Here is a 19,014-nt window from a genome sequence, read left to right as displayed (position 1 = left end):
AACCATGAGACGTAGAGTTTTAATTAAATGCTAATTTAAAGAGATCCGTTTTTAGATGCTTCTTAAAAGTGAGCTCTGAGCTTGACCGTCTAATAAAAGCTGAACTGAGCTCCACAGTTTAGAAGCAGAATAACTGAAAGAGTCTCTCCATGTTTTCTGTATTTAACAGAGGGTATCTGTAGAAGGTCAGTATCTGCAGATCTTAGATTACGTGCCGGAACATAAACAGACAGACGCTCTTTGATGTAAGAACACATATTTTAAAGTGATATCCTTCATAGTGTAGAGCTCTATTTACTTGCTGAGTTTAACATATTGGAAAACAAACAAAACACAAACAGCATAGTGTGCCTTAACTTTTGCATGCACCACATTTTAGGTTTTATTTTTTAAAATCCAGCAAATAAACAGAGATTCTACATTAAAATGCACAGAACAGTGTTCTTTGCCATGGCTATATTAACTTACTTTCACTTAAAAAATCAACAAAGCATTAAATTTGAGTGAGGCGGCCAAACTTTTGCATATGACTGTATGTTTTGAACATATTTACAGAGCAGGTGTTAAGAAAACTCATTAGCTGTGATCAAACACCTTCTGTCTGTTTATGAAAGACACTTAAAACAAGTCTGTTTTGGTTTTTGAGCAGTGAGATAACAGTAGTCTAATTGTGCTTAATATAATTAACAGTAATTATTTTACAAATCTACAGCACATCAGACCACATTAAAAGGGTCAATTAACATTTTAAAAAGCATACGATGTGCTACATCACACAAACTCCCACAGCTTGAAAAAAAGCTTGGAAAAGCGTGAAAAAGTGTCTTTTATACATCGTCTTACCTTGTTGAACAAAAGCGCCATAGACAATCCAGATGGCACTTTGGAAAGAGGTGGTAACAGATGCAGGCTGGTGAGGCCCAGGGGTGTTCTGAGAACGGACGGACTGGATACGCCGTAGGAGGAAGATCATGACTCCAACCACAGGGATGGCAGCGGCGATACACGCCCATACTGCCAGATCGAAGGGCGCTAGCAGTGAGAAGATGTTGAGTTTCTCTACAGACTTGCTCATCAGGATGCCCACGGAGTAATCCAGATAGCGTTTGCTGAAGTCCACCACGTTCTCACGTTCTGGCGTGATGGTGATAGCTGAAATAGCCAGATCTGCCCTCTGGATGGAAATACCAAGACAATATAGACATTAAATAAATATTTTAGCATTTTCTCTGTGTGTAACTCTGTTACGTCTACAATGTACCATCAATTACAATAATGTAAGCATGTTCTTCACTACATGAAGTGTCATTGTTGCCAAACACCACTCTAATGAAGGTACTTGAGTGCTAAATGTGAATGAGTGAGTTAGTGAGTGAGTGACTGACGGACAAGCCAGGTTATATATATATCATAGAAACCAATGAGCCATTGCTGAAGTTGCTGTGCAAATGGGACTATATAATTCAAATTAAAAGCTCTATTACCAGTATTTGGCTTAAGACACAGGGTGGGTAGAGAAGGTTTTTTTCAAAGCTGATCTTATGAAGTTATATTTAGCTTTCAATCAGTAAAGTGTTTAAAAGCTCAGTAGTTCCATATACTTTCAGTTTCAGAAGGCTTTGCTGGTACCTATTCATCATCGACGAGGAATCAATGAAAATTCATGCTACACCACTGTAATGGTCACATAAGCTATTGCCACATACAAGAGTCTCTCTAGAGATTAAGTTGCATTTGTGAAAAAAAACTAATTACACAGCTTTTTTTACTGTTATGAATTATTTGAAAAACTGCTCAGTGCAAAAGTCAGAGACCACCCTTTGCCTTTGTTACAGATTACAATGTTTTCAGGAGTATTGTCTTCAGTTTTTCAAAAGAAACACCTCTAAAGTTCAGTCTTGGCATTGAATTGTCTTCTTAAAATGGAAGGATGGACAGAAAAAATCCTTTGGATTCCTTTGGATTTTTTCAGACCTGAAGAGATTATCTTACTGTTTATCTTATGCTGACAGTTTTGTTGGTCTACTTGGTCTTGTACAGTTGTTTGGAGTCACATTTTCTCAAGTAGATTTAATATTATACTTAACGGTGATGGCTTTTGGGAAATTATCTGTTTTTTTTTACCTACCCTTTTCCTGACACTGAAAAATTAATGACTTTGTGAATGACATAATGGCTGTTTTGACTGGAAGTTAAACAGATGAAAGAGTGATCTCTGACTTCTGCGGTTTTGCTGTGTTCTGCCACCAACACCCATTAAAATGTACAAGCACATACAGGGGACATTTTATTACAAATGCAGAAAACATTGTCTTTTTTTACAATATTATCCATATCATAACCGATCAAACAGGGTAACTAAAGATATGTTATAAAGTTATGATGACACAATAAAGACTTGATGATCCACTGACTACATCAATTTCAACCAATAGTATAATATATTTCCCATTAGCTACTATGGGACTTGCAATGTTATGTTAGTGCCAAGCTAACTGTGGCAACATAGTTATTGTTTACTAGGCTTACTGTTGAAGTCTGAAGCTTATAAGAGGCATTCAAATAACATATTTCTCCCTTTTTAGATGTGTTTTACAGCATGTCTTTGCACACTGTGGACCAGTTTGTTTTTATTGGCACACAATAGCTTCCGTTCTAAGAGAATTTCCAGCAGGGAAGGGGATTGTTGGGTAGAGATTCAGCACAAACAATATCTGCTTTGCGAGAATTTGGCTGACGGTCAGAGCTATTTGATGAAACCTGGTCTATGGTAGAACTTGATTGATCATATGCTTTGTATGTAACAGAGAGAGATAAAAACCACTGTGGCACTCTTGTAAAACAATATCATAAGGCTTTATAAGTGATCAATTCAAAAGTGTTGCACTAGTTATCAACAATGTAAACTTGCCTTTTTGATGAGTTCTCCAATCATGCCATTCCACGAGCCATTAGATTGAGGAGATCCATACTTTCCATCAGCTACCTGGTAGATCTCGTATTTGAAGCCCAGTATTTTGGCCAGGGCATCCAGGACATCGATGGAGAAGCCTTTGTATCGTTTAGGCTGCCCAAGAATGTTTTCTGCCACCATCACGAAAGGCTCCTCCTGGAACACACAAAACAAAGCAGCAACTTTCATTTAATTAAAAAAACTTGGCAGCTCACTTATTGTTATTATTCTTTTCTCAGAAAGTTTACATTTCAGGGTTTTCTTGGCTTGCTGCTGAAGCAAAGAAATATGACCTAAGCGCCAATCCAATAACATTACCGCAGCTGAAAACCAGCCATCGTGTGCATATGCACATCAAACAACTCCTAACAGATTAGTTTACAACTTATAAAGCTAATATTTGGACATGTACACATTAATACTGACTTGTAAGAAGTCTTTTCATTTGTGGTTCCTTAGAGACATTTATATATGCCACAGCATATTAACTGGAAAGTCAGGACTTTGACTAGGCCACTCCAAAACCCTTATTTAGTTTCATCTGAGCCATTCAAAGGTGGACTTGCTCTTTTGCTTCAGATTGTTGTCTTGCTGTGTAACCCAGTTGCACCTAAACTACAGATTTTGGACTGATGACCAGACGTTCTCCTGCAGAATTTTCTAGCAGAGAGTGGACATCATGGCTTCGACAATTATGGCAAGTCACCTAGGCCCTGAAGCAGCGAAGTACTGCCGCACCATTGCACTACCACCGCCATGTTTGACTGTTGGTGTGGTATTAGCCTTTACGCCAGATGTAACAGAACTCCCGTTTTCCAAAAAGTTCTTTCAACTTGTCAGTCCACAGCACATTATTCCAAAAGGCTTGGGGGTCATTAGGGTGTTCATTTATCACACATCTTGCACATCTGGACACTCCACACCTAAACACTTTAGACACTCTATCAGTACCAATATCTGCACATATTCAGTATTGTCATTATATTCTGTTACTTATGCCTCATTGTACATTCATTATTGCACTGCCTTTTTATCTCAGGATAGATCTTATTGCATATTTTTGTATATTTCTATTTGTATATATGCCTGTAGATATGTTTTTCTGTATATATCCTTCTTTTAATTTTATATTGTATCACCCTTATTATTATAACTGTGGTGTGTTGTATGACTGATACTGGCTGCTAAATTTCCTTCGAGATCAATAAAGTATCTATCCATCCATCCATTCATCCATCCATCCATCCATCTATCGGTAAATGTGAGGACAGCGTTTAGATTTCTCTTTGTTAGCAGTAGTTTTTGCCTTGCAACTCTCGCAAGGATTCTGTTCTTGCTCAGTTTCTTTCCCATGATGGAATCAGGGATGCTGACCTAACTGGAGGCAAGCAAGGCCTGCAGTTCCTTAGGAGTTTATCTGGGTTCCTTTATGACTTCCTGCCTTAGAAATGGTTTGGTAACCCTTTCGAGACTGATATTTCAAAAACGGTTTCTCATTTCTTCCAGGATTTCTTTTGATCGTGGCAGAGTGTTGCCTTTTCACCTACTTCACATTTCTGTACGGGTTCTATTTAGGTGATGTCTAGATTTGACCACGCTGGCAGTAATCAACCCCGGCTGTGTCTAGTTTAATTGATCCGATTATCAACTAAATTTGGTTCACTGGCTGATTGAGTGGCTAAGGACGGCACAACTTTATCACACAGGGCCAGTTGGTATTGGATAACTTTTCCTTCAATATATGAAATCATTTAAAAACTGTATCTTGTGTTTACTCTAGTTATATTAAAGTTGGTTTGAAGATATGAAACAATTAAGTGTGACATACAATAATGAAAGAAACCCGAAGGGGCGCAAATATTGTGTATTTGAACAAGTGATTGAGTTTTCATTTAGAGTGAGTCATGCTCAGTCTCCCTTAAAGCTTCAGTCAATGTGACACCTTTATCACAGTCAGGCTTGGCAGCTTCTTTTCCAGGTTAATCTGAATGTAGTTTTCCAGAGAGACTGCTGACCCATGACACAGCAAGCAGCGAAGCGTGTGGCACCTCATCAGACAGAAATTACCTCTCCAAATTCACTGAGGCAAACTGCAGCATGGCATCCTGGGGTCAGAAAAGATGGACCATCACTGGGACAACCCCATCTCAAACAGCCCAGTTAAATATCAGTTGCTTAGGTAACCTGAAGTGGAGAGGGTCATTCTATCCAATTGTGGTTACATAAACGGAAACAAGCAACACAACTCGCTGCTGATAAACACCTAGAAGGAAGTTCTGGGAACAGGACTGACAAAGAAACTCTTCCGGAAGAGGAGTCATGCATGACTGTGTGCAAACAGCGAGGCATCAGAATTATGACAATTATGACAAGTACTGAGACACATAAGAGTCTGTTTCTGTGTTTCTTTTTCAGTGCACAGTTGAACAGCTTAGTGGATCATATATATATATATATATATATATATATATATATATATATATATATATATGTATATAGCTCCAAAAATCATCATTCATAGTATTTCTTTTGGGCAGTAGCTGCTCCAAACCCTAATCCCTACATTGCAACTATAAAAAAATAATACTTCTTTTTTTTTGCATTTTTTAAGAAAATTGAGATCTTTTTAGTTTCTTTTAATGTGATTATGAAAGATTTAGCTTTATGATGAGTTTAATTTTTAAATGAAAAAAAAGGCTCTCACATTTTCCTGTCATCACCGAAACACGAAGAGTTTGAGTTCATAGGCGGAGCCTTATTTTAGCCACACCCCTGCATTTTAGAGCAGGAAGTAAGGCTGCATCCCTGTTCCTCATGGCCACATGATGAGCAGTTAGATCAGTGTTTTACTTTGAGAATTGTCAATACCGAAACGCATATTTTCTGAATTTTTTTGTGTTTTAATGAAAAATATGGTTTTATGTTGCACTACTGTTCAAAGCTGTGATCACTAGTTATGCACTGGCTAGTGATTTTGAATTTGACTCAAAATTATCTAAAATTGTCACCACTGAAACATTTGGTAAAGTTCCATTTATTATTGTTATTGCTTAATTATAATGATTATTATTGTTATTGCTTTATTGTAATTATTATTATTATTATTAACAATTAGGTCTGGGGTCACTCAAAACAAAAGAATTCCACATCAGTTAAAAGCCTTAAATGTGTTTTGAACTCTCATTTCGAACCAGTTTGTTAGGATAATATCTATATAACACAACAATGTCCAAAAATCTAAGGCAGCCAATAAAATTGTTTTATACCATTTATCTTAGCAATAAAAAATTAGGGCACCCTGATCAAGTTTCCTCACATTGATTTTCTAGGTAAAAATAAACACATTCTCTACAGAAGACACACTTCTGCACATTCCAGTGTACAATTACTCTTTATCTGCTGAATTTAACATGTTGGAAAAAATAAAATACAAAATGTGTTCTGTTCAAAATTTAAGGCACTTTTTGTGCTTTATGTTTTATTTTTTACAATATGTTAAATTCAGAAAATAAACAGAAATTGTGTACTGCAATTACCAGGAAAATTTAAAGTTTCTTGTCGATGATGTGTTATTTATTTTCACTTAGAAAATCAACTAAACATGTTATTTGACCAGAAGTGTTCAAACCTTTGAATGTGACTGTATGCAATGAGACAGTCTTACAAAAATGTTTTATTGCAATCACTAAATTTTACTCAGTGTAATCTAAATAAAAGTAGCTATAAGTATCTGTAGTCTGGTCATTTTGTTGTCTTAGAATAGAACAACGCAAGTGATGTGTTGGTTTTCGTAATTGCTGGATGATGGTAGATGAAATAGCAAGCCCACCTAATTGCTGTGGTTAATAATGTAATTGTATTACATTAAACGTTCACCTACATAAGATACTTTGCACTTGCAATCGAAAGGTCCACTATCTAGGGTAGGATAGTAGGCCACCTATGCCTATCATAACTACTGATGCACTTTCTGTGGCATAACTACCAGCTGTGCAGGTAGGAGGTCTGTAGTGACAAGCCCCTAATGTCTTTACTGGACCACTTACATCACTATTTAGGCTATAGGATTCTATTTAAACCTGTAGGATTCATGGGTAACCGAACAATACTGTATATTGCAATCTGTCATTTCAGTAATATAAACAAGCAAATTACATTGTCATTTTTATGGTTAAATCAACTGTGCACTTCTCAAAATCATAGTTAATCTGTTGCATTTAATAGAGTACCCACCAATAATGTGACAACTTTCACAGTCACTCCTTGCATGCCGCTCTCCACACGGCTCTCCTTTAGACTGCCATTCATTCCACGAATAGAGTCCCAAGTTGCCAACTGATGGAAAGAAAGAGAGAAAAATGTCAGTTGCAATTAATAATTCTAAGCACCACAGTCAAAATGACCAATTATCAATCAGCTAAATTGAGTTTCATTCATAAAAGGAATCACTTATGTTCTTGCTTTTCGATGTGACACATGAAACAGGATCACACCAACATAACATGGTTGCCTAGGCAACGTCTGCGTGCTTGATGAGCGCTAATACACACATATTTAATCCCCATCAAACATGAATGAAAAGCCCACCACTTACCGTACTTGCTCTTTCTTCATACATTTTAATTGGTAGTTATTTTCAACTTCAGATCCTTGGCAATAAAATTGTAAAATGCATTTCCAGCCTTGAAACTGAGCTGTGATGTTTGTCACATCCTGCTGTTCTGGAGTTTAATATGCTTTGAGGTATTCAAGTAGGCTTGAAGGTATAATTAGGCATCATTTAATATGAAAATCTTGCTAATGCACAATTAATTTTTGTCCATCATGAGGTGAAAGTGAGTTCGTGGGCCTGCATGCCTTACAGGCTGCATCCCTTTTTTAATGCAGCAATTTAAGCCTGTCATCATCCAACCTATCTCTAGTATTCCAGACTCCTCAAATTCACTGCAAGGTCACTGCATTATGCAATTTAGTACTGCCCTTGATGGAACCATTCTGCACACGTAGCTTATTATAGCGAGAAAAACATTCCATTTTGCAGTGTTACAGCCCAAAGAATGGACTTAAAAACCATCAGTATTACACCACTGCACAAACAAAGCAGAGGCATAGCCGCAGGTGGGACAGGCCTGCCCAGATTGATCACAGGCCTACCCAATCAAAAGAAGACAACAATGCTTACCAAGCCGAATGTTTTAGGATAATGAATTTTGATTTGTCTCCTGTGAGCACAGTCACTGTATTACCACAAATCAAATAATCCTGCCTTCTCTTCCTCAGCATTTCAGTCACTGCTTAGCAACCATTAATAGCCACCATGGTCAGTTCGTTACAGCATGCGGCTGTTTGAATTAGAAGCTTTAGTTGAACAAGATGTAACTGAGGATGTTTAAAAGTGAGATTCTGTCCCACAGAGTTTGTTGTTTTCTACCCATTCAAAGCAAATTTAAAAAACATCATCTTTGCCAGTTTTCTGTGATTTTGGCACTTACAGTGCTTTTCTACTAAAAAAGTTGACATGAGCTTTATAACAATGTCAAAGAAAACATCGGGCCCACTTTATATTGTGTCTCTAATAACTGTGTAGTTATATGTGAACAACATATGCAACAACACTGTAACTACTAATGATTTAGTCACTGTTACAGATGGATTACAGAAGTATGCCTTATCTAATTACACATGTGTATCTTAATAGTTGTAACCGCCTATTCTCTCTCATGTAATTACACAAGGGTAATAACATTAATGTAATTACATTGAAAATCACTGGAACAGCAGTTTTTTCAAAAGTTTTTTTTTTCCCCCAGCAGTAAAGGAAGTATGTAACTTACATTAAGACATTACTCACACTGTATCTGCCAGCTTTCCTAACATTTAGCTAACATGTTGCTGTGATGCTGTAACCAGTTTCAACTTTAAATCATTCTGTAATGTGACAGAACAGCAGATGCTCCCTTATCTTAACATGTAACTTTATGACATTAATTAAATGTCTTACATTGTCCCCCAAAGCAATTACCACTCCATTATTACACAGTACCTACATAACAACTACACAGGAACTGTCCACTTATTTTAAAGTGTAACTTTACATTAAAGGAGAGTTCCTCTGTAGAAGATACACTTGTGTAATTACATGAGGCAAAACTGAAGTTGATACACATGTGTAATTACATAGGCTGTACTTCTGTAATCCATCTGTAACATTGACTAAATCATCATTAGTTACAGTGTTGTTGCTACACAGTTATTAGAGACACTTAATATAAAGTGGGACCCAAACATCTAACCCAGGGCTGCACAACTCCAGTCCTGGAGGGCTGGTGTCCAGCACAGTTTTTAGGTTTCCCTACTCAAACATACCCATTAAGCCTGCCAACAGATGAGTGTAATCAGGTGTGATTGAGCAGGTAAATCACCAAACTGTGCCAGACACTGGCCCTCCAGGACCAGAGTTGTGCACCCCTGATCTAACATCACTTTAATGCATCGAGTCATCAGAGGCAAGACACATCTCAGCTGTCTGATTAACTGATTAACTCAGTTATGTTGTCTTCATTGGACAAATGTGCTTGTGGTGTGAGGACACATGCTTTATAGTGAAGGTGCTGCAGTGTTGGTTGTGTTAATGTGAATCCAACTTTCTGGTTGATTGCTGTTTTTTTGTATCACCATAGTTACCAGATTACAGAGATGACTGCATTGCTGTCAGGAACAGGCTACAGACTGATGTAGGAACATTTCCATGTGAATTAGGGCTGCATGATAAATCATGTTTTTTATTGTTATCGCGACATGTGCTCTGACACCTCAGGCACCAGAATTTAACTTCTGCACCATTTAAGGTGGAATAGGAAATTTAGCTATCTAGCTACCAATACATCAGCACATCACTTGTGATTTTTATGCTCATTATGAAGAAAAGGACCATCATAGATTGAAATGACATTAAACTAAGATAATGATTATCATTATTTTTAACAGAGGAAACACTCACATCCTAGGTGTGAACACGCAAAATGGAGGGGTAAGAGCTAAGTGGTAAGGGAAAGGGGTGAAATAGGATTGAACCCAAGTTTCTCTTTGAGTTGAGAATTGGGGGTCTCGACTTCCAGTCACCAACTTCTGAGTTGGACCTCTGACATCTCTCTGATTGGTTCCACGTTATACCTTGTCAAATACTTTCTCAATAGAAGATGCTTTATTATTTAAAACATTGTGAATTTTTTCTTGTCACAGGAGATCTAATAGCTAAGAAACGTACTCCACCTTAAAATCTGCTGGACTGGTGCCCCATCTTTTATTATTATTATTATTATTATTATTATTATTGTTGGTGTTGTTGTTGTTGTTGTTAGCAATTTCTAATACCTTAATTATTAATAATAATTAGCCCACGACTCCGACATATGCCCAAATAGGAAACTCCAGATATAAGTTGTTTTTCTCCATTAAATAAAAGAAATGGAATTTCTAAAAATCACTCCATCACACTGTGGTAATATTTCAAATATGAATATCGTTCTGAGGCCATGCATGATACTTTTCATTGTTGTCTATGGAGCAATGCACTGCGACTGAAATGAACTATAGAATCTGCAGCACGTTAAAATAAAAAAAATAATAATAATAATAAAAACAACTTTTCTGCTCAGCGCCCACAAAAAAGCACCATACATCATCCACAGCTTTTCCTACTTGTCAATCATATGCATTAACCCCTTAAAATGCCTGACAGGCCCAAATTTTATTATATACTTCTATAACCTAAGAGTAGCTCAGCCAGTTTGCATTAAAGTCCCTGTAGTTACTGAATAATAAGCCTTAGTATGTAATAAGCCTGGAATTTTAAGCGGTTATCCCACCTCTTAAGAAACACGTCCTGCTTCTTTTTAAAAACGAATGCAGCATTTGAAAAATCAGCATCTGAACGCCCTTGAAAATTGCTATGCATTAAATCGTCACCATTAAGTGAATGTAAGGCTGCTACTATAAACATACACTGTCAAAGCCACTCATCTACCACACTTAATGGAGTTTGCTGCTTTGCTGGTGGAGTTGGTGATTATGGGGAGCTTGGCTTGCCGGTTTTATGATGTCAGTTCACTGCACAAGAATGTTAGCTTGTAATTGAAATGCTGGACAGTGCTATTCAGGAGAAAAGGATGGAGGAAATAGTTTTACAACCGTTTGGCAGACTGCTAACAGGCTTTGGAACTCCACAGATAAAGAAAACAGCACTCATTTTTTTCCAGGAACGGCTTATCCAGACACTTAGAGGTACAAAATAGATGCACTAGGGGTGTAACAAAGCACAAAAATCATAATTTGGTTGGACAACATATAACAATTTCTCAGTCTGATTCAGCAAAAATAATTGAGAAAAAAAAATTGTGTCTTACTTAAATACTCTTAAGCAAACTAAATGGTAACAGTAATATTGTATGAAGCTCCACAATTTCTATAGCGCTCTACACCGATCAGGCATAACATTATGACCACCTCCTTGTTTCTACACTCATTGTCCATTTTATCAGCTCCACTTACTATATAGGTGCACTTTGTAGTTCTACAGTTACAGACTGTAGTCCATCTGTTTCTCTGATACTTTGTTAGCCCCCTTTTACCCTGTTCTTCAGTGGTCAGGACCCCCATGGACCCTCACAGAGCAGGTACTATTTGGGTGGTGGATCATTCTCAGCACTGCAGTAACACTGACGTGGTGGTAAAAGGGGGCTAACAAAGTATCAGAGAAACAGATGGACTACAGTCTGTAACTGTAGAACTACAAAGTGCACCTATATAGTAAGTGGAGCTGATAAAATGGACAATGAGTGTAGAAACAAGGAGGTGGTCATAATGTAATGCCTGATTGGTGTATAATACTTAATACTGTGTCCTGTAATAAACCATAGATTCTTATGTAAATCATGTAGAATTTTGTGTAGCATTAGTATAGCTCTGGTCTGCTAATGTTTAAATGTTAATGTTTCCATTTTCAGTTTATTAGTGCGTTCAACAATAAAGAAGTACAATATTTGAGACATTTGAGTGTTATGTAATGAACGGATTAGTCAACATAAATTAGCTTAAGTCCTTTTCACATAAAACCTTTTCAAAAGGGAGAAAGAAGGAAAAAGGAGAGATGAGAAAGAGGAAACAAAGAATGCCGCAGGATGAAAAGAGAAAAAAAAAAACAAGGCGTGGGTTAAGGTTGGAAAATAGAGGCAGCTGGTTCTGTTTCAGGATTGCTCTGTTATGAAATTCTGCAGGCTGCTCTTTTGAATGGAATGAGGCTTTGGAGAGGTTTGTTGTTGAGGGAGGAAAATGTGGAAATCCATGAGGACATAATCTTTATCTTTACAGGCTGAATAGTCTGCATCTGAGCTCTGCGTGTGAGAATGTAAGCGTGTGTCTGTGTGTGTGTGGGAAAGAGAGCGAGGAGACAGACAGCCTATAAAAAATATCTGTTTTTTGATCCCTTATTGAGTCTAACTGAAAGAAACTTGTTACTCTTCATTAGTTCATATTGGCCACCGGCTTTTAAAAGTGTGGAACTGGTTCATCTTTGAACCGACAGATGGTTCTCATTATTTTTAGCTTCACAAACTGACAGGAAAAAAACAAAAAAAACAATAAAAAACAAAACAAACAAAAAAACGTTAATTAGAAATATTCTACATTCACTCAACATAACTGAAAATCCTCAACTCTTAGCAACATTAAAAAAATAACCTGTTTCTTTATTTCACATTTCAATATGAAATAACAATTATAGAATATAGATACATATCCAGGTAAACAACTATGTTAGTTAGACTGCAAACATGTAAACAGGTTGCTTCTTTGTGGAATTCAGGGAAACAATCAAAGCCTTGGATAAACACTATATGGCCAAAAGTATGTGGACATCCCTCTTAATTATTGCCTTCAGCTCTTTCAGCCCCTCCTTTGCTAACAGGTGTATAAAATCAAGCACATAGCAAAAGAAGCTCTGTGAAAAGTTGTCACATTTGCCACAAGTCAGTTCATGAAATCTCTGCCCTGCTAGATCTGCAGCAGCCATTTTACTGCTGGCACTAGGCATTCAGGAAGGTAGTGTCCTCCTGGCATCCACCAAACCCAGATTTGGCCAGGTACTGAATGATGATTCATCACTCCAGAGAAAGTTTCCACTGCTCCAGAGTCCAGTGGTGCCGTGCTTCACACCACTCCAGCCGACGCTTGGCATTGCACATGGCCATATTAGGCTTGTGTGCAGCTGTTTGGCCATGGAAACCCATTTCAAGCTCCTGATGCACAATTCTTGTGCTGATGCTGCTTTCAGAGGCAGTTTGTAGTGAGTGAGGCAGGGAATGTTTATGCAGTGTGCACCTCAGTACTGTGAGCTCTGTGAATGTGTGTGATCTACTGCTTCGTAACTGAGCTGTTGCTTCTAGACACTTCCATTTCACAATAATAGCACTTACAGTTGGCCAGGGCAGATCTAGGAAGAAAAGAACATTCAAAAATGGGCTTGTGACCAAGGTGACATCCTATGACAGTGCCACTAAGCTCTTCTGTATGACCCATTTTACTGCCAGGGATTTGGCTATGGAGATGTCAAGACTATGTGCTTGATTTTATACACCTGTTAGAAATGGCTGAAACACCTCAACTCAATTATTAGGAAGGGTGTCCGCATACTTTTGGCCATATAGTGTATGTTGTTGATTTTGCATTTGTGGAATAAACATCAAACCAGACTTTCTTTATTTTATTTCTCGTACTTTAACTTATGTCTAGATTTATTTCTATATTTCTGCATAGTGTATGTAAGTTTATGTGCAATTATATGTCTTGCTACTGAAACAAAGTCCTATCTATCTATCTGTCTGTCTGTCTGTCTGTCTGTCTATCCATCCATCTATCGATCAGCCTGTGCATGTGGCGTTAATACGTAAAGACATACGGTAGGAAAGCCTCCAAAATCCGATCCGACACCCCTGGTTTTTTAAATTACTATTTCAGGCTCTACAAGAGGAATCGCAGCAGTTCATGGAGATCATATTTAAGCCTGTATTTTTCTCCTCACACAGTAATGCTACTTCTTTCCATTTTAACAAAAGTCTTACAGAGTGCAGCTTTGGGTAGAGCAATGTGGGAGGATCAGTTGATTTCACAGTTTATGCATTTGAATTATAAAGTACACTATGATTCACTAGTCAGTTAGTGCTATCTTCAACACCTGATATAATACCAAATACAGCATAATTCCATAAAGGTGGTGTAGGGGACTTGGGTAAAAATATTAAAATACTTCAGAGGTCATGTTTCACTGAAATAAAAGTATGCAGATGTAGTAAATTTGCTACTAGATTAAGATATTGAGTATATTGTGCTGGGCCTTTAAATGTCATCAGCATCTTTAAACGGCTCAACAGCCTGCAGACCGGAAATGGCTGGTTCATATCCCAATACACAGGAAAGAAGATAAGAAAGTGTTTGCGAACTACCACAGAATTGCCATAATCTCACATGCCAGTAAAGTTATGCAGAGGATCGATCAATGCAGACTAGAGTCTTTCATCTAAAGAGAACTGCCAGATGTGCAGACAGGATTCAGGAAAGGCAGCGGGAGAAGAGACATCGTGGCTGATGTACACCGGATTACTGAAAAAGCCATAGAGTTCAAGAAGGAAGTCAACATGTGTTTTGACTCTGTTGACCACGCAAAATTATGGAATGTCCTCAGGAAAATGGGAATATCAGAGTATCTTATTTAATTAGGTATCTCTAAATTGACCAACAAGCCACAGTCATGGCAAAATTGGACCAACAGGCTGGATCCACATTGACAACAGAGTTAGACAAGGCTGCAATACAGTCACCATACATGTTTAACATATGTGCAGAACATATCATGAGAGAAGCAGGACTGAAGGAAGATGATTGAGGATTGGTGGAGGAAACAACCTTTGATATGTGGATGACACAACACAATGATCTGAGTCATAAGGAAGACCTGAAGGCCCTCATAAAGAAGGTTAAAGAACAGAGTGAAAAGATGGGACTTTAGCTTAGTTTGAGGAAGACTAAGGCCCAAATCCCATACCAGTTAGGCCTTACCCCTCCATTTTGCGGGTTCATGTCCCGAGGTGTCCCGATTTCTGTTGAAATAGAGGGGTAGGGCGAAGTGTTAGGGCCACATGGCTCTCCAAACAGAGGTTTTCCAGAGACACTCCAAACAGAGTGGTATGAGAAAAAAAGAAAAACCAGCAAGATGGCTGCACAAGCGATAAAAGAAACCCACAAATATAAGTATTTTCTCCATTAAATAATTATGATAACCACTGTATTATCTTAATGTTTCAATGTATTATGGTTCGTCTCTTCATAACTAGCGTAAAAAAATTACAGATTACATAATTATTCGAATCTCCCCCTCTTTGAAGATCATATGATGCCCTAAATGTAACTAAAGCCCAGCAGTGAGGAGCTGAACTTTACCCTCCTCTGCTGTCACTGCAGACTGGCAGGGTCGCCTACAGAGCAGCGCTGGTAGCTGTTAATGAAGTGATGCTCTTTTTATTTGAGAGTTGTTCCATTTCATAGGGAATATTTCAACCACTACCCCTTATAACTCAGTTCCAAAGGGCCAAGGTGACACTCGAAAACAAGGGGTAGGGGTAAAAATAAGAAATGGGATTGGGCCTAAATTTATAACAACAGGAAAGAATGCCAACTTTACCATTGATGGAGAAGATGTGAAAATGGTTGACAGCTTTTTTCTTACATGGATCAATTTTTAATCACAAAGAATCAAGCACTCAAAAATATGACATAGATTGTCACTCAGCAAAACAAGAATGAAGGAGCTTGAAAAGATTCTCAAGTGCAACAGTTTGTCTCTACAAATAAAGGTCAGAATTGTCCAGGCTGTGGTCCTCTGAAAGCTGGACAATAAACAGGTGAGACAGACAAAAAAAAATGGCTTTGAATTTTGAGAGTCCTTGGATGGCAAAGAAAAAAAACAAATGGATCTTCAACCAAATCCAGCCTTACCCCTCACTCAAAGCCCTCGTTGCTGGTCATTCTCTTCCTCTTTTACCTTCAACTGTTCCAAGCATAATGCTCTTTTCCAATGGTTCTTCTCAGAATTTTTCCAATGGTTTTCCAAAGGTTCTTCTCAGAACATGTCCACAATAAGACCATCTTGGTTTTATTGTGGACACATTCTGAGAAGAACCTTTGGAAAAGAGCATTATGCTTGGAACAGTTGAAGGTAAAAAAGGAAGAGAATGACCAGCAACAAGATGGATGGATACAGCAGTCATGAATCATCCATTCAGAAGCCTGTCGCTAGAAGTTGGAATCAACTTGACAGCACTTAATAACAACAATAAGAGAAAGCTAGACTTATTTTACATTAATTTAATGATGTGTTCTGTTGATTGTGAATGCAAATGACCATACTTTAGTTAGTAATGTATCAAATGGGTGAAATGGAGGCAGTGATAATGCTGCTAGAGCTGTAAATCTACAGTGCTGCCTCATTAAAATGCATTGAGGCAATTTCTGGACAAGTATGCAAGTTCGGCCATCCATTCAGACCAGAATTTAAATCAGTGACAGCTTAATTTGGACACCAGAAACATTTGTTCAATCGGATTTATCTTCTCATGCATTAGTTTGCTTGCTCAAAATGGAAGTTCATGAGAAGAATCTATGTATTTTCTTTTCGTTTAGAAAACAGGCGCAATGCCTTACTTACAAGAGGTTAATGTGTGAATATGTTAAGGTGTTAAATCCAGTCACTTTCTTCTGGCAAAGTTAAATAAATACACTCTACAAGCAGTGATTTACTGCTTTGCATGCAATGCAGGCAACCAATCAGACTCAGTGAAGTGAAGTTGCACCAAATCAAAATATTGTCATGAAATCCATTATGACTGCTTGTGATAAATACTCGAGGAGACTCAACACCAGGCTTTTTTTCCCTCATAGGTTCAGATATTCTTTGATGGAAAGAGCACTGAAAACTAAACTCAAACACATTTTCTTCAGAAAGAACATCCTTGAACAAAAATCTTTCTTTAAAACACCCGGAGTGTGACTGAACAGGCAGCTCACAGCCTTTTTGGGTTAGGCTTGCAAGGACACTCCAGCCAAAATGCATAATCATCACTGCATCTGTTGTAAACATGGTTACTTACATCGCTTAGTAGTCTCTGGGGTAAGATTCCCCAGATTAAACTAGGAAAACCACCTTCTGATGATGCATCCTGAAGGTGAAGGTGAAGGGAAGTTTTGAAAAACTACAACTGCTCTGGGGGGGATTTTGGGGCCGGGCTGTGGATTTTTGTTAGCTGTGGTTGGTTGTTGTTGCTTAAGGAAGGCAGAGAGCGAATGTTATCGCTAGGAAGTCTTATTGCAGCCACAGTGGAGAGAATGAAGTACTCAAATGACCTCAAATACACACACACACACACACACACTTGCACACAACAGGTTAGCATATATGTACAGTCAGTGGTTCCGGACTCCTCCATGATTGCAGCTTGATTGCTTCTTGTTATAATGGGGTCTCTCGGGGGGAGATGGAACCTTCCACTTTACTATTGCTTTTCTTAGTTTGCTGCTTGATGATTCATCCATAGGCACAACTGATCCTGACCTCCTTGAGGCCCTAAGCAGAATTCTGTAAAGTGGCCTTCCTACCTGACCCATGAGCCATGTAAACCATTTACAACTGGCACACAATCACACCTGAACCCCAGTGCTCCCACTACGGTCCTCCTTACTTTAAAACAGTTTGCTCCATCTGTCGGTCTAAGGATAAGCAGACATGTACAGAACAGAATAAAGTACACACAATATTTAAGATTATGTATGATCCTCTTTTTCTAATTTTATCAGCAGCATCAGGCCCCCTAGATTTCCCTAGATTTATATATTCAAATAAAATACTATATTTATACTTTATATGACAGTTAGTTCCGGCCACGCAAACCGATTGGTTGAGAAGTGTTCTGTTATGGCGAAATTAACAGCACGTTTTTTCACAAACACTGTATCACTCCGCTGAGACACTGTTGCTAAGCAACGACTTTGACAGCTGTAGGAGACGCTCAAGACATTTGAACATTTTTACTTCTTACTTTGCCACAAACAGAAAATGGACACTTTTAAGATCACATTTGACCGACAGCCGATTTGGTCAGACTCTGCAGATGAGACGACACTAAATTCCCAAACTGTCATCACCACTGAGCAGCTTTTCAGTCGGCAGCTGAGACAGAAGAACAGCTGAACAACCTGGAATCAGCCAGAAATGAACCCAACACCATTCGCCAAACTAAACGGGCTGTAAGATGCTTTACAGACTGGCTGGAACAAAACAACATTAATACTGATCTGGAAAACACTGACAAAACTGAGCTGAACTTGATATTGCGGCAGTTTTATGACTCAGTCTGTACTTCAAAAGGCGAGGCTTACAGCAGACTGTGCAGAGAGTGGGCGGAGCTCGTTACTCTGACGTAGCAACAAGCTGCTCGTTAAGGAACTATAATTTGGTGAAGGAACTGCGAACATTAAAACATATTAAACGCCGCGTTCACGGCCCAGTTTATTAATTTATTACTTTATTTATTTAACTGTTGTATTAAAGCAATAGGAGTGTGTTATCGCCAATAACATCACGGCTGTGATGAACTACGGCGACCAAATCACAGCCATGATGTTATTTCGCGATACACACGACCTCGAGTGTTCTACTGCTTAAATGTCTTATGAATACTTGATGTTATCTATTACAGAGAGATGTGCATCCATAATACCCAGTATACCCAACTAATCAACATTTTAAAATCGATATTTAATGAACAGTCAATATCAATCCATTGCTTTCCATTTTGCATTGGTCCAGAATTGTAACTACACCTTGACTGAGAGAGATAATTACTGTCTTGTTTTAAAATGATGTACATCTATGACGAGTCTGATCTCCACAGAGGCTGCTGCAAAGCGTAGGTGTCATTTTTAACGCACGGACCTATGAACACACGTTTACGCGT

The 19,014-nt window shown here is 38.2% G+C and overlaps 1 protein-coding gene across 1 annotated transcript in view; it reads right to left on the bottom strand.

Moving 5' to 3' along the window:
• grid1a (glutamate receptor, ionotropic, delta 1a) overlaps positions 1–19,014 on the bottom strand; it is a 644,001-nt gene that overhangs the window by 39,155 nt on the left and 585,832 nt on the right. Inside the window, exons 9-11 of the mRNA XM_036593689.1 lie at positions 7,187–7,288; positions 2,912–3,109; positions 844–1,174 (exon numbers count right to left, since the gene is read on the bottom strand). Of these exons, the coding sequence (XP_036449582.1) occupies positions 844–1,174; positions 2,912–3,109; positions 7,187–7,288 (631 nt within the window). The remainder of the gene's footprint in view (positions 1–843; positions 1,175–2,911; positions 3,110–7,186; positions 7,289–19,014) is intronic.

This window comes from Colossoma macropomum, unplaced genomic scaffold (assembly GCF_904425465.1).
Source record: "Colossoma macropomum unplaced genomic scaffold, Colossoma_macropomum, whole genome shotgun sequence".
In the NCBI taxonomy this organism is placed as follows: domain Eukaryota; kingdom Metazoa; phylum Chordata; class Actinopteri; order Characiformes; family Serrasalmidae; genus Colossoma; species Colossoma macropomum.
This window is presented reverse-complemented; position numbering and strand designations above follow the sequence as displayed.